The 23,236-nt window shown below is 42.8% G+C and overlaps 1 protein-coding gene across 1 annotated transcript in view; it reads left to right on the top strand.

Moving 5' to 3' along the window:
* LOC124613102 (ataxin-3-like) overlaps positions 1–23,012 on the top strand; it is a 141,268-nt gene extending 118,256 nt beyond the window's left edge. The window contains exons 6-7 of the mRNA XM_047141695.1: positions 15,676–15,880; positions 22,459–23,012. Coding sequence (XP_046997651.1) covers positions 15,676–15,880; positions 22,459–22,607 — 354 coding nt within the window. The 3' untranslated portion in view covers positions 22,608–23,012. The remainder of the gene's footprint in view (positions 1–15,675; positions 15,881–22,458) is intronic.
* The last annotated feature ends 224 nt before the right edge of the window (positions 23,013–23,236 follow it).

Here is a 23,236-nt window from a genome sequence, read left to right as displayed (position 1 = left end):
AAACCACAAGACTGGGTTTTGCTGTCAGCATGATGGTGGTTTGACCCTGACATGGTTATTTAGTGCCCTCGTAGGTATATCAGCTGTCAGTGGCAGATCTTGCATTATAAAATTATGGTTCAGTATGCAGAAGGCACAGTGTGGTTGGCACAATCGTTCTCATTTGACGTCCCAAGCGGCACACTGTGGGACGCATCAGTTAATGCTGGAAATCATGTTGGAATCACCAAAAATGTTGTGGTTTAAATTTGTTAATTTTATTGGAAACATTTAGTAATATGAAGTACAAGGACACAAAATAGTCCAAGAAAATGTTGAAACGCAAAGTAAGGAATAATTATATAAAATTAAGGATAAACATGCATCAGTCACGTTGTGGAGCATAAACACTTCGTGTCTTAATCATGTTTTATGTTGCTGTGCAATCAATTTAATACTTTCACTTTTCTCTCACCCAAATCATTATATCATTTGCAAAAACCGAGATATTAGTTGGTTCATTTTGACTACATTTAAAACTTCATCCATTATGAGTATGAAGATGGCCAGTGAAAGAAATATTCGTTGTGGAATTTTTGACATCATGGTCATGTTTCACTGTAGAATTATTTATTTATAAAACCCACTATTTCAGTTTTGGCCATGTTGTCATTATCAATTGGAATACTGCAGAACTGCACTATAACACATGTTAAAAATAAAAAAATCTGACATTTATGTACTTTGTCATCACAGCCATATGTTTGGTATTTTATGCTGTTATCAACATTTATACATGTGTGATTTCATGTTTTCCCAGCACAGAAAGGCCTTGAACATTTCTTGGGTATTCAGCTGGGTAGTGTAATCCAGAAGGCACAATATTACAGCAGGCTGATTTCCTGCTGTCTAGAGGTGTTCCTAATGACTGACTGTTTTCTGCCTGTTCACTGCCTTTACATTATCTCCCCCCCCCCCCCCCCCCTCCTGTGGGGGAAGCACAATACTGGGGGTCAATCAAGGATTCTCAGTAGTGCTGAGGCCAGTGTCAGATGTTTGTCTCTGTCGTTCTTACGATAGGAATGAATTTTTGTAAAGATTGCTGCTATGTTTTGATTGTTCTCAAGGCTGGATCCCATGCTGTGCTTAATTCAAATCCACTGTCTTTACTTATTGATCCGTTGTGTAGTTTATATCCATTGTGTAGCTGGATCTCAACAGCCTTGTTTTAGAATAAAATTTGAGAAGATGTTGGATTGTTGCAAAAACTTGATGCTTTCGTAATCCAGTACATTTCAGTGGCCTGTTATCTGCCACAGTGGACTTCGTCTGCTGTTTATTGTCAGAGTGGTTTTTATGCTCAGTGTATCTCGCCTGTACTGTACCCGCATACATTTTCCCATAGTGGCAAGTGATTTTGTAGACTCCTAGTTTGTCTAATCCTAGATTATCCTTGACTGTTCCCAGTAAGGCATTTATCTTGGTTAGTGGGCAGAACATGGACCTGACATGTTTCCGGAGTATTCTTCTGATTTTTTGCTGATGTGTTCCTGGCATATTGGATATTTACCATTGCAACAGGGTTCTCTTCCTCCTCACCTGGCTGTGCATTTGGCTACATTGATCTAAGGGATGCTGTATCTGATGGTTGCCATTAACTTCAAGCAGAATACACCCTGTAAGTGCTGCAGTTACATTGCTAGACTGTCAGTCAGACATGTGCTCTGGGCAATAAAGTTTTTAGGACACCTTCTAATTATGAAAGGGCATGGCAGTAGGAATTATGTGCAAGTAAAAATGTATCAGTGTATGGTAAACACTGTGTCCTAGGGTGGCATCTGGTCTCTACTGATGAGCACATCCAGAAAAGGAAGTTGATTTTTTTCTCCCCCATCTCTACTGTGAATGTGATGTTCTGGTGCAGTGAAATTAGGTGTTGGATGAAGTCTTGAAGGCAATGTTGTTCGTGCAGCCAGAACACAAAATATCATTTACATATTGGAAAAAGCATGAGGTGTTCATAGACTGCCAACTCCAGGGCTACTCTTTCAAATTCCTCCATAAACATATTGGCTACTGCTGATAACGGGTAGCCCATCACTGCCTCATCTATTTAGTCATGGTGATTTCCATCAAACAGAAAATAAGTTGACTTAAGCACAGGTTCAAACAATTTCGTTAGCACTGGCCCAGACTTTCCTCATATGAGGCTTAGGGAGTCATTTAGGGGTGCCTTTGTAAAGAGAGATAAGACGTCAAGGCTCACAGTCAAGTGTTCTTGGCTCAGTTAAATGTTCTTCTGGATGTCTGGATGAAATACACAAAATTCTGTATGTGGTGCAGGAATTTGCCCACAAAGGTGGTGAACATCACTATCAGATGTTTTGGTAATTCATGTGTTGGTGTGCCAACGTTGCTAACAACTGGAGGAAGCAGCATTTCTTCCTTGTGGACTTTAGGTAGTCCGTAAAGTGCATGGGGCCCAGCTGCTTGGACAAAGTTTCTTCATAACCTTCTTCTCTGGGTGTGTGTGTGTGTGTTGGGGAAGCTGAATGGTCTGTCTCATCACTTGGTTGGTAGGATCGTCTTCAGTTCTCCTGCAGGTATCATCTTTTAATAGATTATACATTCTTTTCTTCTGTACTTGATGTGGTATTAGAACTGTACAATTCTCTTTGTCATGTGGGAGGAAGTCTATCTCACAATTTTCTTGGAGCAACTTAAGTGCTTTCCTCTCTCCCTTGGAGATGTTTATCTTTGATTGTATAGTCTTGGTAAGTGTATGGCATGTTTCAGATTAAATTTCCTCTGCGCTGTTCCGTAGAGGAGTGAGAGCAACTTGTTCCACTGAACTGATGAATTCTGCCGCTAGTAGGCTCATTGGTGTTAGTGTTGGATTCACCCTTTTCTTAGTACAGATAAGGTATCATCATCAATTATTTTCTCCATGCATTTGATGACAGTTCACCGAGGTTCCACTTGCAGTAGTTGAGCTATAAGGCTTCAGTGTTCAGCAGTTAAACTACAGATGGCCAACTGCCATGCCCTGTTGGCTTGAGACCAGGTAACTGAACCTATCCACACCCACAAGTCAGGAGAGTGTAGACACCAGCTGAAGATGAAGCGAGAAGAGTTCTCTTGAGGTCCTCTTAAGTCTGTGTTGAGTGTACTGCATCCTCTCACTGTCCTCTGAAATTATCAATGACCTTCACCAAAGATTGTGTGATTTGGTCCTCTCAGCTTCTCAGCAGAAAGACAAGGGAGGCCAAAAGGCGCACCTTCTTGTTTCAGTCTGGCTTGTCCTTCTGTTGAGATGCTCGGCATTAGTAGGCTCAAGCCAACAGGGCGTGGCAGTTGACCACCTGCAGATAAAATGCTAAATACAAACACTTTGCGGTTAAACCACTGCAAGATGGAATTCCATTCTATCTAATTGTTACTCACACTGGTGCACCAACATTTGAATTAGCAAAACACACAACAGTGATGCTCAGCCCCATTGTGGGCAAATGCCAGCACCATATACAGAATTCAGAATCCAACACTTCCAGAACTTCTGACCGACTCAATATCACCTTGTGGTAAGCTTCAGCATGGTATCTTGTTTTACAAGGGTACGCTGAAGAGACTCCCTAAGCCTCATGAGAGAAAAGTTTGAGCCAGCACTAGCATGAGGTACCTGCCCAGTGGTGGTAGCCCCTTGACCACATAAGGATTGCAGTGTTGGTGCATGAGCTGGGGTACGGGCACTTTGGGCAACGGTTTACTCGCCAGGTAAACCAGGTAACTGTTCCTGCGACTGGGTGGTACCTGTGAGGAGATGCCCCTCTGGAGTGGGTGGTACTATGGAAAAAGATTTGCACATGAAGCAAGTTAAACTTTCCTCCGCTGGTGGCTATACAGCGCCAGCAGTCTCTTATGAAGCTAAGACATGTTATAATGGGAGAGATACAAGCCCAGAATGTTTCTTTCCTTGGCTACGCCATGGGAGGAATATAGGGCTTAGAGACAAGGCGAGAAATCCCCCCCAAATACTTGGTTTATTGTAGGATGGACGGGGATCCCTCTTTGACTACAAAGCTTGTGTTCTTTGTAGAACACCTCGAAGACAAGTTTTGGGAAGCGGCAGAGATTTGAAAAAATGAAAGTGGTTCCATTCTGCCTAAAATGGCCTCTCCTGCTCAGTCAGGAGTGCTGCTTGCCTGCGAGAAATTGGGTGATATCCCTGTCACTATAACTCTCCCCCCCCCCCCCCCCCCCCCCCACACACACACACACACACACACACACACACACACACATACATATACAAATGTCTAAATATGGTTTAGGGTAGCATTTTCAGAGATATCCTTATACGAACTGTTGACAGGTTGTGTGCTAATTTGGAGCTACGAGGTGTCCATTTTGCCTGTCATGTCCAACGGGGATCAAAAGACAACAGAGTGAATAGTGGAGCCTTTATCTTGGCCTTTGAAGATTACTCGTTACATGACAAGGTCAAGGTAATGGTGTGTTGCTGTGTTGTCGAGCCATATATACCTCCTCATGTGGTTCTGCAAATGCATGTGTTGCAATGCTAGCCCTGTCTGTAAGGTTGTGGCCATCAGTTGCACACAAATGTTCCTTATGCGCGTCCCCCCATCAACTATGGGAAGCACCATTCCCCTGTTCACCATAGTGCACCATTTTCAAGCGTGACAAGAAAATCCAGGAATACAAGTCCCTTGACCACTTCACATTTCAAAAGGGCAAGAAGAAATAAGATTGCTGACATACTACGCATATGGCAATGATGTATGCTACTGTTACAGCATGAGTCTCGTTGATGACTGTGTCATCACCCTCCGTATCTTCTATGTCTGGCTCTTGGGGCTGCCTGACTACAGCCACCCCTCTGGTGGTTGGGGTCCTCCTCCTCCTGCTTCCCCCCACACCTCCTTTGGGAGCATTGATGCTCAATCTGCCGGGGACATCAGCCCCCAACCCCTAGCCAGAGAAGCAACACCTTTCTCTGGTACCCTTTATACGGGGAAGAGTTCCTTTGGGACACTCCCTTCCTAAGACTCTGCTAACCTGATGGCTGAAAGCGCCACAGTTTGTAGGTCGCAAGACTTTGTGCTCCTCCTCTGTCCCTGAATCTGGGGCAGATAAGCCCTCACAGGAGTGTATCAATGATCTAAGGACAAGAAGAGATTCTGATGGCCCCTTGCTGGCAGAACTTGCATGTTCTGCCTCTGTGTCTGAGGCAGTGTTCCTTATGGTTTCTATGGCCCTGGACACCCCCTCCCCCCCAATGCCCCTGATTGGAAACAAATCTGTAGTTATGGTGGCATCAGGTAGCACTGATTTATGACTTGCCTCCTTGGTCCCTTCATGCTCCTATAGATACCGATAGTGTGATCCTCCAGTGGACCTGTAGTTTCTTTGTCTGCCACTCGGCACCTTTAGTGCGATTCACCTGGTTTTTTTTTTTTTCATCGCCCTCCAGAAACTTGTTTGTCAGCAATGCGGGCCCCTACTGTCCATGGCTGTCGGGCTACTTTAAGAATTGAACTGACTATGAAAGAACATTAGGTGGTGGTTGCATATACGTTCTGGACTGTGGGACTGTGTCTATAGCAAATATGTGCCGCTCAGCACGACTTTTGTGGCTGTGGTTGTTCACGTGAAGACATCTCTGGAATTTTCCATTTCCCCTCTGACGATAAAATGTTCCAAAACACGTTGTCTGCACTGTTTTCTGAGCTGCCCCTGCCCTTCCGAATATTGGGTGACTTCAATGCCTACAACCATTTGTGGGGTGGAACTACAACCACTGGCCACAATAGAGATGTCGTAAACTGTGTCACTCAAAAAAAAAAAAAAAAAAAATGGTTCAAATGGCTCTGAGCACTATGGGACTTAACATCTATGGTCATCAGTCCCCTAGAACTTAGAACTACTTAAACCTAACTAACCTAAGGGCATCACACAACACGCTCACGAGGCAGAGACAATCCCTGACCCCGCTGGGAATTGAACCCGGGTGCGGGAACGCTACTGCATGACCATGAGCTGTGGACCTGTGTCACTCCCCAGAGCATGTACCCAGATGGCTCTCTCCAAAGCTGCTTGGGATGCTTTCACGATGCAGCTGTCTAGAGCACAACTGCAGCCATTCTGTCTCAGCAGCTGCCTATGATATCCTCTTCCTTGGGAGCACCTGACCGGAAGACATTACCTCGGTGGACCCCCGAAATTGCCGTGGCCATTAGAGATCGCGGAGAGCTCTCCAATGTTATAAGTGACATCCTTCAGTGGAGCACCTCATTGCTTTTAAATGGCTTCCTGCCTAGTTCCGCCACCTCATAAAACAAACAAGAATGTTGGGAGTGGTGTGTTACTCCCATTGGACCATGTAACCATCCTTCGTGGATTTGGGCAAAGATTCAACGCCTCTGTGGGCACCAGTACCTCACAGGTGCACCTGGTATCTCTGTGAATTGATCTCTGTGAATGGTGGTGTTTACAATGATACAGACACTGTTGCTGAACACGTTGCTTTTTATTATGTTTGAGCCTCTGCATCTGAGAATTATCAGCCTGCATTTTGTGTCATCAAATGGCAGGTAGAGTGACTTCCTTTACTATTTACTGCATGTCACCTGGAACCTTATAATGCTCCATTCAGTGAGTGGGAATTCTTCATTGCCCTACCACTTTGCCGTGACACAGCTCCAGGACCAGACGGCATCTATTGCCAAATGCCCAAACACTTATCAGTGGATTTGCATTGTCCTATCCTTGCCATTTCTATCCGTATGTGGAGTGAGAGTGAGTTCACTTCTCAGTGCCAAGAAAGCATGATTGTACCAGTACTGAAACTGGGTAAGCACCTCATGAGATGGACAGCTTTGACCAATTAGCCTCATTAATATTCTCTGCAAGTTGCAACAGTGCTGACAATTTGGTCTGCATGGAGTCCGCAATTTGGTAAGCCTTCGCTCAGTGTCAACATCTTATCACTGTCTTCTTTGTCTTGTATAGAGCTTAAGACACCACATGGCATCACCACATCATCCTAACCACTATGAGAGGGGTCTCTGGGGCTTTTTGTCCAGAACTTCTTGCCTCATACTTTTTGGGTTCAGGTTGGTGGTTCCAACAGTACTCCCCATATACAAGAGAATGGGGTCCTACAGGGCTCTGTATTCACTGTGCCCCATTTCCTAGTGGCTACCAAGGGGGTAGCTGCAGCTGTGAGGTCTACAGTGTCACCCTCCCTGTATGTTGACGACTTTTGCATCTACTATTGCTCCTCGACTGTGGGTGTTGCTGAATGCTGACTGCAGGGTGAAGTCCTGAAATCTAACTGCTGGCTTCTGCTTTTCCGCTCCTAAGACATGTCATGTACTCCTGTCGCTGTCATACTGTCTGACTCCAACCAGAATTCTACCTCAAGGACCAGATGTTCAACGTGGTGGAGTATTATTGTTTTTTGGAACTGATCTTCGATGCTCAGTTGACATGACTTCCCCATCTTCGTCAGCTTAAGCAAACATGCTGGTTGCACCTTAATACTCTTTGCTGTGTTAGTATCACCAGCTGGGGTTTAGACTGCTCCACACTTTTGCAGCTGTATGAAGCTCTGATCCTGTCTTGTCTTGACTATGGGAGTGTGGCATATGGCTCAGCATTGCCTTCAACATTGCATATGCTGGACCCGACCCACCATTCTGGGGTCCATCTTACAACTGGTGCCTTTTGGACTAGCCCTGTGAACAGCCTATTTGCAGAGGATGATGTCCCTTCCCTACAGATGAGGTGCCAACAACTGCTGCTCAGCTATGCAATACACATTTACTGCTTTCCAGAGCATCTGAACTCCCTGCGAGTTTGGGGGCTAGAATAGACTCGAGGTCTGTTGTAAGAGATGACTAAAAGGAGACTCCTGGTTTTTGTCTTAATAAGTTTTGGTCCCATTTTATTGTTTGACCTTCACCTTTCAAAATTCTACTGAAGTGCGGGTCATTTGGGCAAGGATGCCCTATGTGCTGCATAATCTCTCCATTGTGCACTGAGATGTTCTGTACCTATTATTGTAATGGAAGTGTAAATGCACCTGTAATTCAGCCTTATGGGCAAGGACACCTTAGGGAGTGCATAATTTACATCCATTGTGCACTGTCATCTACTGCTTCTACATGATAATAGATTCTTCATTTGTATCCAATATCCAGCTGGGGTGCCAATCTGTAGTGGGGGAGGGGGGCGGGGGTCATGAACCGTTTTGGTCATAGGCCCCTGACAACACAGTGATCGCTCTGCTAATGCGTGCACTGCAGATTGGCCACGTGTGCCAAGGAGTAGATGCCCATCTACCTGGGGCATTGGGACTCCTGGCATTGGCTTTAAGGCATCGGGACTCTCGGCATCGGCCATCCTGCCAGGTGTCCTCTATTGAGGCTAGGTGGTGCCCACGGGGAGAGCGCCTGGTCAGGGCGGATGACCCGTAGTGAAGCAGATGAAGTTGTCCGACGCTGGTGGTTGAACGTCCAGGTAAGGTGCAATATAATGCTACGAGATATGACCCCAAATTGTTCACTTCCCTGGCGGGCAAGGGAGGAATGTAGAATTAAAGGTCAAGGAGAGATATATTCTCCCCAATACTTAGTTTGTGCAAGGTCTGATGAGAATCCTTTATGACAACAAAGCCTCTGGTTTTCTTTGAGAACTTAGAGGGGAATTGGCGGGAATGTCCAAAGGGCAGAACGGATCAGTATTGATAAATATAGCATTCTCTGCCTTGTATTGTGCATTGCTCACTTTTACCAACTTGGGTGATGTCCCGGCCTCCTTCACCCCCCCCCCCCCCCCTCCCACCAATAAGATTGTAAACATGGACCAGGGGATTTTATTCCATTGAGCTATCCTATTGAAGCCTGATGACAAGTTGCACTCCAAATCTACAGCGATTAGGTGTACACTTTGTCAGACGTATGTATAGGGGCCTAAGGATAACAGGGATGGCACCAGTGTCTTAATCTTGGCCTTTGAGTGTGATAATTTGCCTGAAAAGTCAAGGGGATGGTATACGGCGTGACATAGAACCCTATGTTTCACCGTTATGTGGTGATTCAAATGCTAGAAATTTGGGTACATGCCTGCTGACAGCTTGACAATCCCCCGTTCCTCAGGATCCCCCCGGAGGGTGGGGGGTAGACAGTGCCTTGGTGATCGACAGAAATTGCAGAGGCCATTAGAGATCATAGACAGACTGTCCAACGTCATGAGTGTGGCACCCATCAATGGAGCACCTCATTGCCTTCAAAAGGCTCTGTGTCTGTGCCCACCAGTTAATCAGAAGATGGGAGCAGGAGTGTTGGAAACTGTACATTTCCACCTTTGGATCACATACCTATCCTCCTTTGGTTAGGATGAAGATCAGGCACCTTTATGGATTCCAGACTCCTGCAGTTGTACCTGGGATTTCCAAGAATGCAGCTATCTATACTGACCCAGATGCAGTTAACAAACATTTTGCTGCATATTGTGCCCGAACTTGTGCATCTGAGAATTATCAACCTGCCTTTCATATCCAACAACAGAAGGGGAACGAAAGCACTTCTCTTTTACTACACGCCAACTTGAGCCATACAGTGCTCCATTCAGTGAGTGGGAATTCCTCAGTTCCCTTGCCCATTGTCTCTATACAGCTCCACGGCCAGACCGTATTCACTATAAAATGCTTAAACATCTCTCAGTGGATTACCAGTGACACATCCTTGTCATCTTCAACTTCACTCAAGCAAGGGAGAGTTCCCACCGCAATGGTATGAAAGTGTCATCGTCCCAGTGCTGAAACCTGGTAAGAACACCCTGGAGATGGACAGCTACCACCCCAATAGTCTCACAAATGTTTTGTGTAAGTTGTTTGTGACTGTGTTGGCTCTTTGAGTCTTGGAGACTTCCGGCTCCGTCCCAGGGTGGTTTCTGCCAAGTCTGTTCCACCAATGATAATTTGGTATACCTAGTGTCTGCTATCTGTACAGCCTTTTCCCAGCGTATGCCTTAGTGCTGTCATTTTTTACTTAAAAAAGGTTTTTGTCACCACTTGAAGTCATCAAATTCTCACTATATTACACAAGTGGGGTCTCTTGGGCCTGCTCCTGATCTTCATACAGAATTTTTTGTTCTTCTGTACTGTCTGGCTTCAAAGTTGGTGCTTTCCACAGGTCAGCCAAAATCCAAGAGAATGGGCTCCCGCAGGGATCTGTATTGAATGTTCCTCTCTTTTTAGTGGCCATTAATGGTCTAGCATCAGCTTTGGTGTCCTCAGTATCACCTTCCCTATATACTGATGATTTTTTCATTCACTTTTGCCTTTCTAGTATTGGTGTTGCTGAACGCCGTCTGAGGTGCAGTCATGGGCCCTCACCCATGGCTTTGTTTTCATCCGCCAAAACTTGCGTCCTGTACTTCTGTTGTCATACTGTCCACCCACATCCAGAACTTTACCTTGATGACCAACTACTTAACGTAGTTGAGACTTATTGCTTTTTATGACTTGGCTTCCCCATCTTTGTCAGCTTAAGCAAAAAGTACTGGCAGCCTCTTAACACACTCTACTGCCTGAGTAACACTAGCTGTGATGCAGATCGCTCTACTCTTCTGCAGCTCTGTAAAGTTCTGATACAGTCCCACCTTGATTATGGATGTCTGGCTTACAGTTTGGCATCGCCCTCAACACTGTGGATACTGGATCCAATAAACCACTGTGGGGTTGAGCTTGTGACAGAAGCTTTCTGAACAAGCCCTGTTAATAGCCTACTCATGGAGGTTGGGATCCATTGTGGATTAGCTGACAACAACTGCTTGTTAATTATGCCGTACATGTTCGTAATTTGTCTGAGCCTCCAAATTATGGCCTAGTCTTCCCAAACAGGGTAACCCACCATCCACAACAGCAGCCCAGGTGAGGGATTAAGCTGGCAGTTCGTGTTTGGTCCCTTCTTTCTGAGCTCGAGTTTTCCCGTCTACCACCTTTTCTCTGGGTCAATCCACCTACACCTCCCTGGTCCATACCTCAGTCACAGCTTTGCTTGGATGTGTCACAAGGCCCAAAAGACTCATTTCATCCTGAGGCCTGCTGCCACCAATTTTTCTCTATTCTTGGAGCCTTCCAGGGCTGAGAGATAGTCTACAATGATGACTTTGCTTATGCTCACGCTGGACATACTGAACAGCACTCCTTGCTGGGTGGCTGCAGTGTTTTCCTGCAGTTGGTAGCCGTCTCTCTCGCTCTTGAGCATATATGCTCCTGCACTGGTGAGTCCTTCCTCATCTGTAGGGATTCCTTAAGCAGCCTACAAGCTTTTGGGCAGTGCTACTCTCACCATCCTTTGGTAATTACTGTCCAGTAGCCTATTTATGCCCACGAACACTATGGATGTTTGGTAACCTTCATCTGGACTCCAGGTCATGTCGGAAACACGGAAAATGAACTTGACAGGCTGGCCAAACAGGTTACCAGTAAACTAACTCTGGAGATCGGTGCACCAGAAACTGATCTCCGATCAGTATTACTCAGTAAAGTTTTAGGTATCTGGAATACCGAATGGCACACCCTCACTATGCTAAATAAGTTATGTGCTATAAAGGACACAAATGTTTGAGGTCATGCATGTGAGCCACTCACAGGGACTCCATTGTCCTTTGCCAGCTCCGCATCTGGCATACTTGGCTGACTCATGGTCATGTCTTCCATTGCAAGGACCCACCCCAGTCTTGCTGCAGTTCTTGATTGACAATAGTCCTCATCTTGTCGGACTGTCCCAATCTAGCCACCCTGAGGTGGACTTTTAATATCCCTGACATGCTCCCTTCAATTATAGGTGACAGTGCCTCAACATGTGACCTAGTTTAAAGTTTTATTCGAGAGGGGGATTTTTATCACTCACTCTAACATTGGTCTCCTGGCCTTGTCTCCCAGGTCCTCATGCTCCCTGCATTTTTTGCTTTTCCTCACTCCCTCTGATGCTGCCTGTTCAATTTAGTGTTTGTCTTTTCACCATCTGTGTTTTCCTTGCCGTGTGCTTTTAGGCTGGAGATCTTAGTGTGTTGCATAGTGGCTGGCTCATCCTTTTGTATTCTTGTGATCAGCTAGCCAAGGCCATCTACTACATTGTTTTAACACTTTCCACAGCTTTTTTTCACTTTTAGTTAATGTTTTTAATTTTGGCATGATACTCTCGTTTCCTACTTCAGTGTGGGTGCGCACATACTTTATGCATTTTGTTCCTTCCCCAGATTTCAGGCAAAAGGATTCTTTTTGGGTATGGTTTCTCTCAGAGCCGTCTGTGACTAAGGAAAAAGGGACTGATACTCTTGCACTTTGGTTCTTTTAATCTCCAAATCAACCAACGGATCTACCTTGTCCTTTTTCCTGGTCTAGATCTGCTTCCCGCAACAGATGCCAAGATTCGGAGCCATGATCGTAGTTTGCATACAGAGTCTCTGCTCTGAACTCAATTGTTCTCACTGTCCCCTCTTGTCAGCGTGAAACTGCATGTGTCATCATGATGTGTACCCTGTCCTCAGATCTGCCCTGACCTCTCCTTTGGGCCAAAAGACTCTACAGAGCCTACAGTTTTTCGTTACCTGTTCCTGGGTGTCCTTGACCTACTTCCAGGCTCAGACGTGGTATACACTGATGGCTCTATGGTTGATGGGCTAACTGGTTTTGCCTACACACATGCAAGGTGCAGTGAACTACACTTCATGCCAAATGGATGCATTGTATTCACTGCAGAGTTGGTGGCATTGCTCGAGCCATCAGCCACCTTCATTCTTGCACTGGTGAGTCATTCTTAATCTCCAGTGACCTCTTGAGTAATCGTCAGGCTGTCAGCCAGTGCTATCCTCGACACCCATTGCTTGTGACTATCCAGGATCTCCTGTATGACATCCACCACCCTGGATGGTTAGTTGTCTTTGTATGGATTCCTGTTCACATTGGGATCAAGGGAATGAACATGCTGACTTGTTGGTCAGATTGGCTACCAGGATGCCGACTTTGGAGGAGGGGGTACCAGAACCGGACCTTGAGCCGATTGTTAGCTGACAATTGTTGGAGACTTGGAATGCAGGTTGGTGTGCCTTGGTTTCTCCAAATAAACTGTGAATCATAAAGGAGACCATGACTGGCAGTCTTTCCTTCAGCTTCTTGCAGGAAATCTACTGTCCACTCTCTGTTGTCGGCTTCACAGTGGTCACACTTGGCTGACCCACAGCCACATCATCTGATCTGAGAACCCTTCAGACTGTTGATGTGATGCCTGTCTGACAGTGGCCCACCTCTTACTGTGCTGCCCCAATTTGGCCACCTTACATTGGAGCCTTAAACCTGCTGATGTTCGACTTCTGGTGCTAGCAGATGATGCCGAAGTGGCTGATTCAATTTTGCGTTTTACCTGTCACAGAGGTTTTTACCCCTCTCTGTGACATAGTGCAAATTAGTCTCATTGGTTGGAGGGGTGCCCTGTTGCCTGCTCCAACTCTAGGGGCCCATGGCTGCCCTTGCTGTGAAGTGGTTAAATCAAAATGAGTAACATTGTTTCATGACAAACCTGATTTAAAAATTACAGTGTACCCATATTGTTCGTAATCTCAGGGTCACTTTCTTGTGTGTTAGTTTGAGAAAGTAAGAAACATTGGCAATCTGGCTTCTGGGAGGGTACTTCATCCATATCATTACCAACAGTGATCAATTTCTTGATGGCATTGCCTGTTACATGGCCAATGTGCTGTTTTTCAGAGAAAACGGTGTTTGAAAGCATCCACTGTTGCACAGGTTATTAAAAAAGATGCACCCAATGTAATTAATTTTTACATCATGAAATACGCTACTGGATATTCATATTGCAAACCAGAAATGATAGCAAATGTGAAATTTTACTTATTGTGTTTGTACAGTGTAGTTGGAAGAATATACGATTCAGTTTGTGGGAGAGGACAGAGAATGAAGTTATGTACGCAGAACTGCCTCCTCTGGCAGGAATAACAGCTTTAACGTGGTCGGACATTGCATTGAACTGAGTTTGAATGACATCAGTTTGTGGGAGAGGACAGGGAATGAAGTTATGTACGCAGAACTGCCTCCTCTGGCAGGAATAACAGCTTTAACGTGGTCGGACATTGCATTGAACTGAGTTTGAATGACAAACAGGTACATCATTCCATGCCACATAACTTGATGCCAAAGTTTATTACTTGTAGTGGTTGTTGCCATGGTGGCATGCCAGGTTCTTGGCAGTCATTTTGTATTAGATATCTGGAGAATGTGCTGGCCATGGGAACTGTCTAATGCCCTCTGTATTAAGGTCAGAACAGCAAGGGCAGCATACAACCTTGCATTTTTGGTTCAAAGGTGACATCACGGAGCTTTCAATGACAAGATGAAGCTTCCCGTTTAATGGTCGCTGTCCAAATTACTGGCTGTCCATGTAGGAGGTGACGCTGTTGTACACCCAATGATATTCTATACCATTGCAGCAGTTACTGGGCCCGTATGATGATAAAAAAAGCAATCTAGCAGCATATGTCCTCCTTAGAGCCTACACACACACACACACACACACACACACACACACACACACACACACACACACATCCTTCGTGACACTGTATTCAGAACTGGGGCTTATCTGAGAAGACAATGTGATGCTGCTCATGTGTCCAGTGTTGCAATTGGGTGCACCGCTGCAGGCACGTCTTTCACTGGTACCAGGTCAAGGGAAGCTGCAACAGTGATCACCACACTGTCCATGTGTATTCATATACTCTTCTGTTGGAGCTGATGTATTACTTCCGCAGATTTGTGCCAAAAAAGTACACAACTTCAGATTTCTGGAATTGAGAATAACTGGGATGCTCTCATAAGAACAGAATCGCTTACATTGTTATTGTAAGAATCAGTTGGAAACACTACCACCTTAGGCTTCTTTACAGGTCAATGCTGTCTAATTTTGGAGCAACACACTTGAAGTACAAAAGATACATTCAGTCCAGTGTCTTGCTAAGGGCACCATCTGCTGTGTTAATATAGGACTCTAATTAATAAGTTAGGAATTCCTCCAGAACTTTCACAATACTAAATCTCATGGGACTTATTGTTGGCAGCATACACTTGCTTGAAACGACAACTGCATCCATTTAGTGTAACATAGAAATGATCTGTATGTGGGATGCATGTCATTGTTTACTTTCTTGAAAAATATGTGTTACTTTGCTGGCTATGTTTTCAACTAGCTTCTGCAAGAATTGGATACAATTAATAAAAGACTGTATATTTTTGAACTCACTTTGATATATTTTCCATTTATCGTCTTCAGGAATCTAATTTACATCTTCCTCGAGTTTTCCAAATCATTCCCGAGGCTCCTACTAAATAGTATTCCATGAATTTCATCGTCCCCAAATCCAGCTGATTTTCATTACTTGAAATTAAATTTTTAACAGTTCCATTTTACTAGTACTTTAATTGTTGATTGTGTTTAATCATTATTCAGTTAATGCAATGAAAAGCTTGATTGTTTTGTGCGACTCATATAATGATCTTATTGTTGAAACCTAAAGTAAAATAAATGAATAAATTTACATGTCAACTTCTGATGTATCTTGTACTTGATTTGATCTTTATCGTTTATGTTACAGGGTGATGCACAGTTCCATAGAGCCTTGCAGTTAAGTCTTACCACAGACACAGCTGATGGAGCACCACCAATACCTCGCACTATCAGCCAGGATGAAGAACTGCAGCTTCAGAAAGCTCTTAGCCTTAGTCTTCAGACCAAGATAAATGACACTGAAGGTGATGATGAGCACGAGTTGCAGAGAGCTCTTCAAATGAGTCTGGAATGTGAGTTGCACTACTAAATTTATGTAATACGTTTGAGTATTAGCACGATTCCACTCATGATAAGCTATTAGAACTTCAACAAGCAAATTTTAGCAGAAATAAAATTTTTCATTATTACAATAATAAAAGTAGGATTAAAAGTCAGATAGTGAGGTGTTACGCAGTGCATGAGATAGTATATTGTTGAGTACACTCCCTTTGTTTGGAAAAATACAAAATAATTTGTTTTAAATTTACCTGCAAGCATTGAACCAGGCATACTGTATTTTTTGATTAGTAGCACATCTTACAAGGAATCCCTCGAGTGTGGCAAGTTCAATCTTTAAGAAGGCTCATTTGAAAGTGTTGTGTTAGCAATTATGACAGGAAAAATAATAGTGCTAATGACTCATCATGTACATCTGGAGGGCAGCTGAAAATGAGTGTCCAGGAGGTGCAGAGATCAACCTTCTATGGGATGTATGTATTACACTTCACAAAATGGACATTGTCAACATGTGAACTCAGAATGAAAAATGACGTGCTACAGTGATCACAAAGGTTCACACCATCAAGATCAAAGGTAAACTCCTTAGGAGTTGCAAATCATGCAGGACATTCAGCGAGGTATCCACTCTTAAAGAATGTGTACAGAATCAAATTGGTGTAATGGGTGATGAGAACTGATGGAATATCATGGCACACAATCGAATGTGAAACAGTCTGTCATGGAGTTTATCGTGAAACCAAGTATCATTTAAGGCATAACTGCAGGTAGTATGATAATGTTTTATAGGAACAGAAAAAAAAAAGAAAAAGAAAAAAAATCCAGAGGCTGAATTTGTCCAGTGGTTCCAGATGGTATGAATTGCAACATCATACACTTTTCAGAAGAGATAGTTTGCTCTAAAGGAGTATGATTTGTATACACAATGCAGGAATCGAGCAAAAGCTAGTTATAGTGACCAACTATTGGGCAAAAGCAGTTCTCTTATCGTAGTTGTTGTTCCCTTATGCCAATTTTCCCACTCTTGCTTGATGTTACATAAATATTCCCTATTGCCCTCGCAGGATCATGCACATGAGAAAGAATTGAGGGGGCAGAGTACCTCCAACTTCTCACAGCTTAATAAATAACTTTCCAGCCAATTTTCCATCCAGGATAAAAGTCGATGTAATTGTCTATGAATACAATGTTAGTTGATCTTGATATAACTCTCTGATACCTCTAATTTACAGTGTTCCTCTCTTATGCATTCCCTCTTCAGATCCTGATTGGTTGGAGTTGAAAATCAATTCCTTACAGAATGATGGGATAAGTTTGCTTATCTCATTTACAAATTCTTGGGCCGATTCCACAGTTTGCTGTGCATCGTCAAGTTGATGCTTTGTTAAAAATTGCTTCCAATTGTATAGCACTGTTTCCCTTGAAATCACCATAATATATGTCACACACAATTTGATGTGCTTTACATTGTAGCTCACAATTGTGCATGTCCTGTAAATTGTATCGAGCATCCTTGAAACACGCAAACATCAGCTTTTGTACCAAGTGCGTTTTGTCCTCCCTTAAATATCTGTAGCTTTTCTTACGCACTACAAAGTCACATTGCTGTGGACTTATTCGAAATCTCTTCATAATTGTGTTTTTTTTACTGTTCTTTGGATGATCTTCCATTTACATAATTATGTTTAGTACCCACTCCTTGGATGATGATTCTCCGTCATTACATTTCATTGGAGATGGATTTGTGGCTCCCTGTCAGACAGTGATGATGAAGTACATCGAACATATCCTCCTCATTGTACTCCTCATGTACTATGTCCGACAGTTGGTGTATAAGACACCATACATTCCACTGACTCATCTTGAAGAAACATTAATATTTCTTTTGTCACCTCTTTCTCATTCTGTGAAATTCCTTGGAATTCTTTCTGATGAAATGTCAATTTCAACAACTGTTGTTTTAGAAATAATGTGCTGTTTTCTTTCTCTTTTGTTGCCATTGCTCTGCTTCATATCAACACCACTAGCACTGTTGTGAGTTACTCGTTGACTATGCTCCATAGCCTGATGCTGTGCTCACCACTGGATACCTCCAGGCCTGCCCTGTTGCCATTAGCAGCCAATATTATGGTTGCGTGGTAGACAATATGTGGGGTTTCAAATGCCGTAAACATTATTGGCATTTTGCAACCTCACACTCGTGGAGTTCTTTGTTAAAGTATGTGTGGACTGTTCCATCTCATGCGAGCAGGAATTATATATTATAGTTGCACACCAAAAATACCTACAACATTCAGTTTTCACTTAATGTTATTGAGAAAATTGAACAAACTTGGCTGACATTAAGGTTCTGGTATCGTTCTGAAGCAGTGATGATTTCTTGTTAAGTATTGAATTGCACATAATCATATGGTTCTTTGTTAATGCCAGCAGTTAACAAGTAGTACTGTCTGATTTTATGAAATGAGTGGTGTAACTACAGATAGATCCCCCCCCCCCCCCCTCACACACACACACACACACACATACACTTTTGTTGTTGGTGTTTAACCAATTTCAATATTGGGTCTTTGAAAAATAAGCTATCAGAAAATAACATCAAAATTAGCAGACTTTTTATTTTAGTATTCATTCATTGTTTTTTTGGAGTAACTTATTTATTAGACATTACACATTACATTTGTTTACTTGATTGCAAACAAAAGTAAACATTTATTGAAAGTTTTTCAAAGGAAAGGATTGCAATAACTTCAAAGTTCATGACTTACACAGATTATGTCACCGATATATCAACATTTTTGACACACCCTTCGATCTACTATAGGGGCTACTATAAATGATTCATTCATTTTCAAAGTTCTATATTTTCCAAACTATTACATGTACATATATGATTGATGCAAGAAGAAAAGCGTAAACTCAGTGTTTGCATTGTGCCCACCAGTTCGCAGTAAGATGCAGTGCCTCGACAAAGCAAGAAAAGTTTTTTTGTGTGTTGAAATATATGAAATGTTTATCTGTTGCAACAATGCAGTGCATGTTCAGAAGGAATTATGGAAAAGAACTGCCTTGTAAACAGAGCATTGTGCATTAGTATTGACAGTTTAGGGACACTGGTTGTGTCTGTATACAGAAAAGCACCAGTGTCCAAGTGTGTCGGACACAACAGTGGCAAGGATGAGTCAAAGTTTCATACATGTATCAAAAAAGTCAACAGCCCATGGAAGCCATGAATTGGAATACCGCAGCAATGTGCAAGGGCGATTGCATCTCAAACCATACTGTCTGCAGCCCATGCAACAATTAAAACCAAAAGATAAATGCATCACAATACAGGAAGCACTTGAAGAGGAATATTTCATCTCCAAACTGATATTCAGCAATGAAGCAACCTTCCATTTATTTGGAAAGGTTACTCACCACAGTATAAGAAGGTGGGGCAGTGAAAATCCTCATGAAATTGTGGTGCAGGAATGAAATTTGATGAAGGTTATTGTTTTACGTACGGTGTTACAGACGAAGCAGTATTTTCCATTTCTCATCTGTGAGAATACTGTCACCTCTTGCCTTGATACGTTGCAGTTGTGGTTGTTTCCACAACTGACTGCTGATTTAAGGAATTTCATCTTCCAACATGATGGGGTACACCTTATTGGAGCACCGATATTCGCCAACTCCTAAAGGGCAAACTTGCGCATATCTGGATTGGGCATGGTGGTGAAGATGATGTGGCTCTGTTACGTTGGCCTCCCAGGTCACGTGACCTAACACCTAGTGACATTTTTCTTTGTAGGTACGTTAAGAGCCATGTTTACATAATTCCTCTGCCAAAAACACTGGAACGGCTCTAGAGGATCCATTAGTGGTGCTGCAATGACCATTGACAGGATGTTGCTACATAAGGTACGGAATGAACCTGACCGCTGTGTGCGACCAGAGGGGCACTCATAGAATATTTGTAGAGTGCAAAATGCAAACTTGGTGAGTTTATGGTTCTGTATATGCACCAATCATATTTCTGTACATAACACTTTCAAAAATACTGAGCTCGTTGTCATAATCTAGGCTCGGTTGATTGTTTCAGTGAGGATTCCAGGTACTTTAGTTAACTGCTGAATGAAACACTGATTTTCTGTCACCTTAATATATATTAACCAAATCGTCATACATACAAACATAATTTTTGTACCATCTCATTATTGCAGAGACCAATGTGGAATGTGCATCCAAAACTTTCCACAGTATGTTATTCCCATGGATATATTTATAAATTTATAAAGGAAAATTAAATATTTACCTGACTGTGTGTACTTCAACAAGTGTGGTCGTCCTTTGATGGAGGACATCGTGGGTCACGATAGTCAAAAGCAGTTAGCTGGCAATGGTAGTCTTTATTTTCCTTGGCAGTGTTTACATGAAGGCAAGTGCCCAGATTAGATGGGCACTGGGTATCATGCTTTCAGACATCAGTGCAGTCTGAGTAGTAGTGATGCAGCTGGATGATTCTAGGCCTAGCTCAGCACTGCATCATAAAGATCTTGTGATATCTGCATACTCAGGCTGCCAGCAGTACTGGCTCAGCCATAGATGAAGCTGGCCAGCTGTTAGGTTAGTCTGGCTGGTGTGAGGCAGTGGAGGCATCTGGGTATAAACCCTGGACCTAATTCTGGTTGGCGATGGCTGGAGATGACAGGCAGCCAGTGGCTCGGTGGCTGGTAGGATCTCAGTTCGACCCTTGGCTCATCAGTGCTGTGGCTGATGGGACGACCCTATCAGGTTGTCCTGTCAGGATGAAGGGAGAGCAGTAGTGACCTCATGGCGGAAGCCCACACTTCAGCAGATGCTGACTCGAGATTTGCTTATTTGATGACCATCCTGTCCAGATGGCCAGTATTGAGAAGTACCAAAGTGTATTTTATATCACAGCAAGTGGCCACCTGTTGCAGTGGGCCCTCGTGCATTAAAATCTTTCCCTCCTTGGAAGAATTTGGCTCTCCAAATTTTCTCTGCTGCTGTAGCTGCAGCTTGTTAATTTTAAACAGTTCTTCTCACACACTTTCTGTCAATCTTTGTCTCACATCATGTATGGGAGTCCCTTTTGATGCACTTCTTCCTCATGAGTGCTGACACTAGAAGTATAAGCCTGCAGGTGGGAGGTGGGTAGGGTTGAGATCTATATGGCACTACAGTTAAGATAACAGTGGTGCTTGTCACGAGCAAAATTATGAATGTGACTGATGTGAAGGTTCCCCCCTCCCTGCATGCAATGAATCTCCTGATGTTGCTCCATCGAAATCCAACCAGTCTTTTGGCTACAATCTGATCCAAGGAGGTAAGAAAGGTTGAGACCAGGGTAGTGTTCAGAAAAATCGGGTTTCCACTAGGGAGAATTTGAAAGGTAAAATCAGGTTTTTAGAGTAAGAGATAGGTGGTGTTCAAGGAGGTGATTCCAGTAATTGTGGTGGGTAGCTGAAAGGAGGTAACAGAGACAGCACTGATTAATAGACCTTGTCCTTGTAACTTTAATCATTGCCTATTAGTTAACGGTCTCTGGTCATAGCAACTGCAGATGACAATTACCAGATCTGCTACTGAAAAGAACAAATGTGAGTTTCCTCATTGAAAGTGTTAAATTCCTCCCTGTAATCAGTTCCTGAGGACATTCATCTGTCGGTTATCTATGCAGAACAGGTTGAGTTTGTATGACCCTGCAATCTTATATACCAGTTTTGTAGGGCATACTGTGACTGGCTTGGCCTTACACTGCAGCAATTCTAAAAGTGAAGAGTAGTGCTGGGATTTTTTTGTCAGGCATAAACAGTAGTAAACCTTACACCTTTGGTAACCTTCTTTCTGTTAAAAGTATGGACAACTACTTTCACACACACTACTGATACTGTAACAGGTACACATTTCACAAAATAATCAACGTATTGCACTTAATAACATCAATGTTTCTTTGCAGACTAAATTAAATGCACTAAGTTTCTAGAATCATCATTGTACGTACTATAATAGGTCGCCCCATGACCAAGGGACATACGGATAACCTGGAGTAAATCATTCATTTCGCCATGTTTTACATCTCCTCCCTTCCCCTTCAATCGTCTCTTTTGAGGAAGCTGCTGGTAACTGAGGTGGGGCTTATGATGCACCTTTAAATTTTCAGACTTGTCTCACGTGTACCACAGTGGTATGAGTGCAGAATTGCAGCTTTATATTGACCAGAGAAGTTATTTCAAATGCCCGATAAGGTCTCTGGTACCATGTAATGAATTTTTTTTTCTTTCCTTTAAGAAAATAGATGTTGGCAACATTACCCATTTCCCAACATGGTATGTGGGTAGCTTGAGCACTCTTTTTGTGCACCCCTCCTCCTTCAAACTAGGGAGTCCAGGTGACAAAATATTACATAGTAAATTAATGTATAGTTGTTAGTTATGTTGGATTGGTATAGAGCTCTACTTCAGCGTGCATTATATGTTTATTGAAGATGGTCAGCTACACCTTAAGGTCTCATTAATTGAACGTGCTTCTTTACTCAGCTGTTTCTGCAGTAAATTTTTTTTATTAATTAAGTCTATACTTTCAGGCTGTGACAGCAACGAATGTCAGCCAGCAGATGACATGGTGGATCCAGAAGAATTGAGGAGGAGAAGACTTGCATACCTAGAGTCTGTTGAAAATCAGTCTTCAAACTACACAAATCATGCCCCAAACCAGAACCAATTGAATACTTAATATTATAGTTTTGCCTTCAGACTCTAGTCATTTTTTGCACAAATTTGTTTTAAAGAGGTTGTCAGTATTTAGCTAACCATAAAATCTCTGAAGATTTGATACCATTGCTAATAAACCTGTGATCTTTACAAGAGAAACTAATTTGTATGGAAGTTTTAGACTGAATTTTGTACTAAAATAATGTGGTTTAATAAGTAGTCAACTAAAAGTTGACATAAGAAACAGGATAAATCCTGTACCTGCCTCTTAAAACTGTATTGCCTTTTCAAAACTGTTTATAGCAGGTCTAACCCATGTGACAGTTGATGTTAATTCATGTGAGAGCCATTTTCAGTGTTGTGGTCAATTGCAGCATGTTTTCTGAAAAATGTAGTTAGCTTCTCAACTTGTTTATACACCAGTTCGAGATCATTAGATATATACTTAATATTAAATTATAACAAAGAGCATGCCGTACTTCAGAAAAGTGAATTTTTGATTCACCGAAAGATTCTAAATTTGAATTTATTGAAAGAGAGAGTAAATAGCATTGTTTGATATTCTGGACAAATGAGCTGTGGCCAACAAAAAATAGATAAGCAGTATTATTGTAGTATACGTTTTGCATTTCCATATGTAGTTCTAACGTG

This window comes from Schistocerca americana, chromosome 4 (genome assembly GCF_021461395.2).
Source record: "Schistocerca americana isolate TAMUIC-IGC-003095 chromosome 4, iqSchAmer2.1, whole genome shotgun sequence".
Taxonomy (NCBI): domain Eukaryota; kingdom Metazoa; phylum Arthropoda; class Insecta; order Orthoptera; family Acrididae; genus Schistocerca; species Schistocerca americana.
Note: the sequence above shows the minus strand (reverse complement) of the source record. Positions and strands in the feature narration are given on the sequence as shown.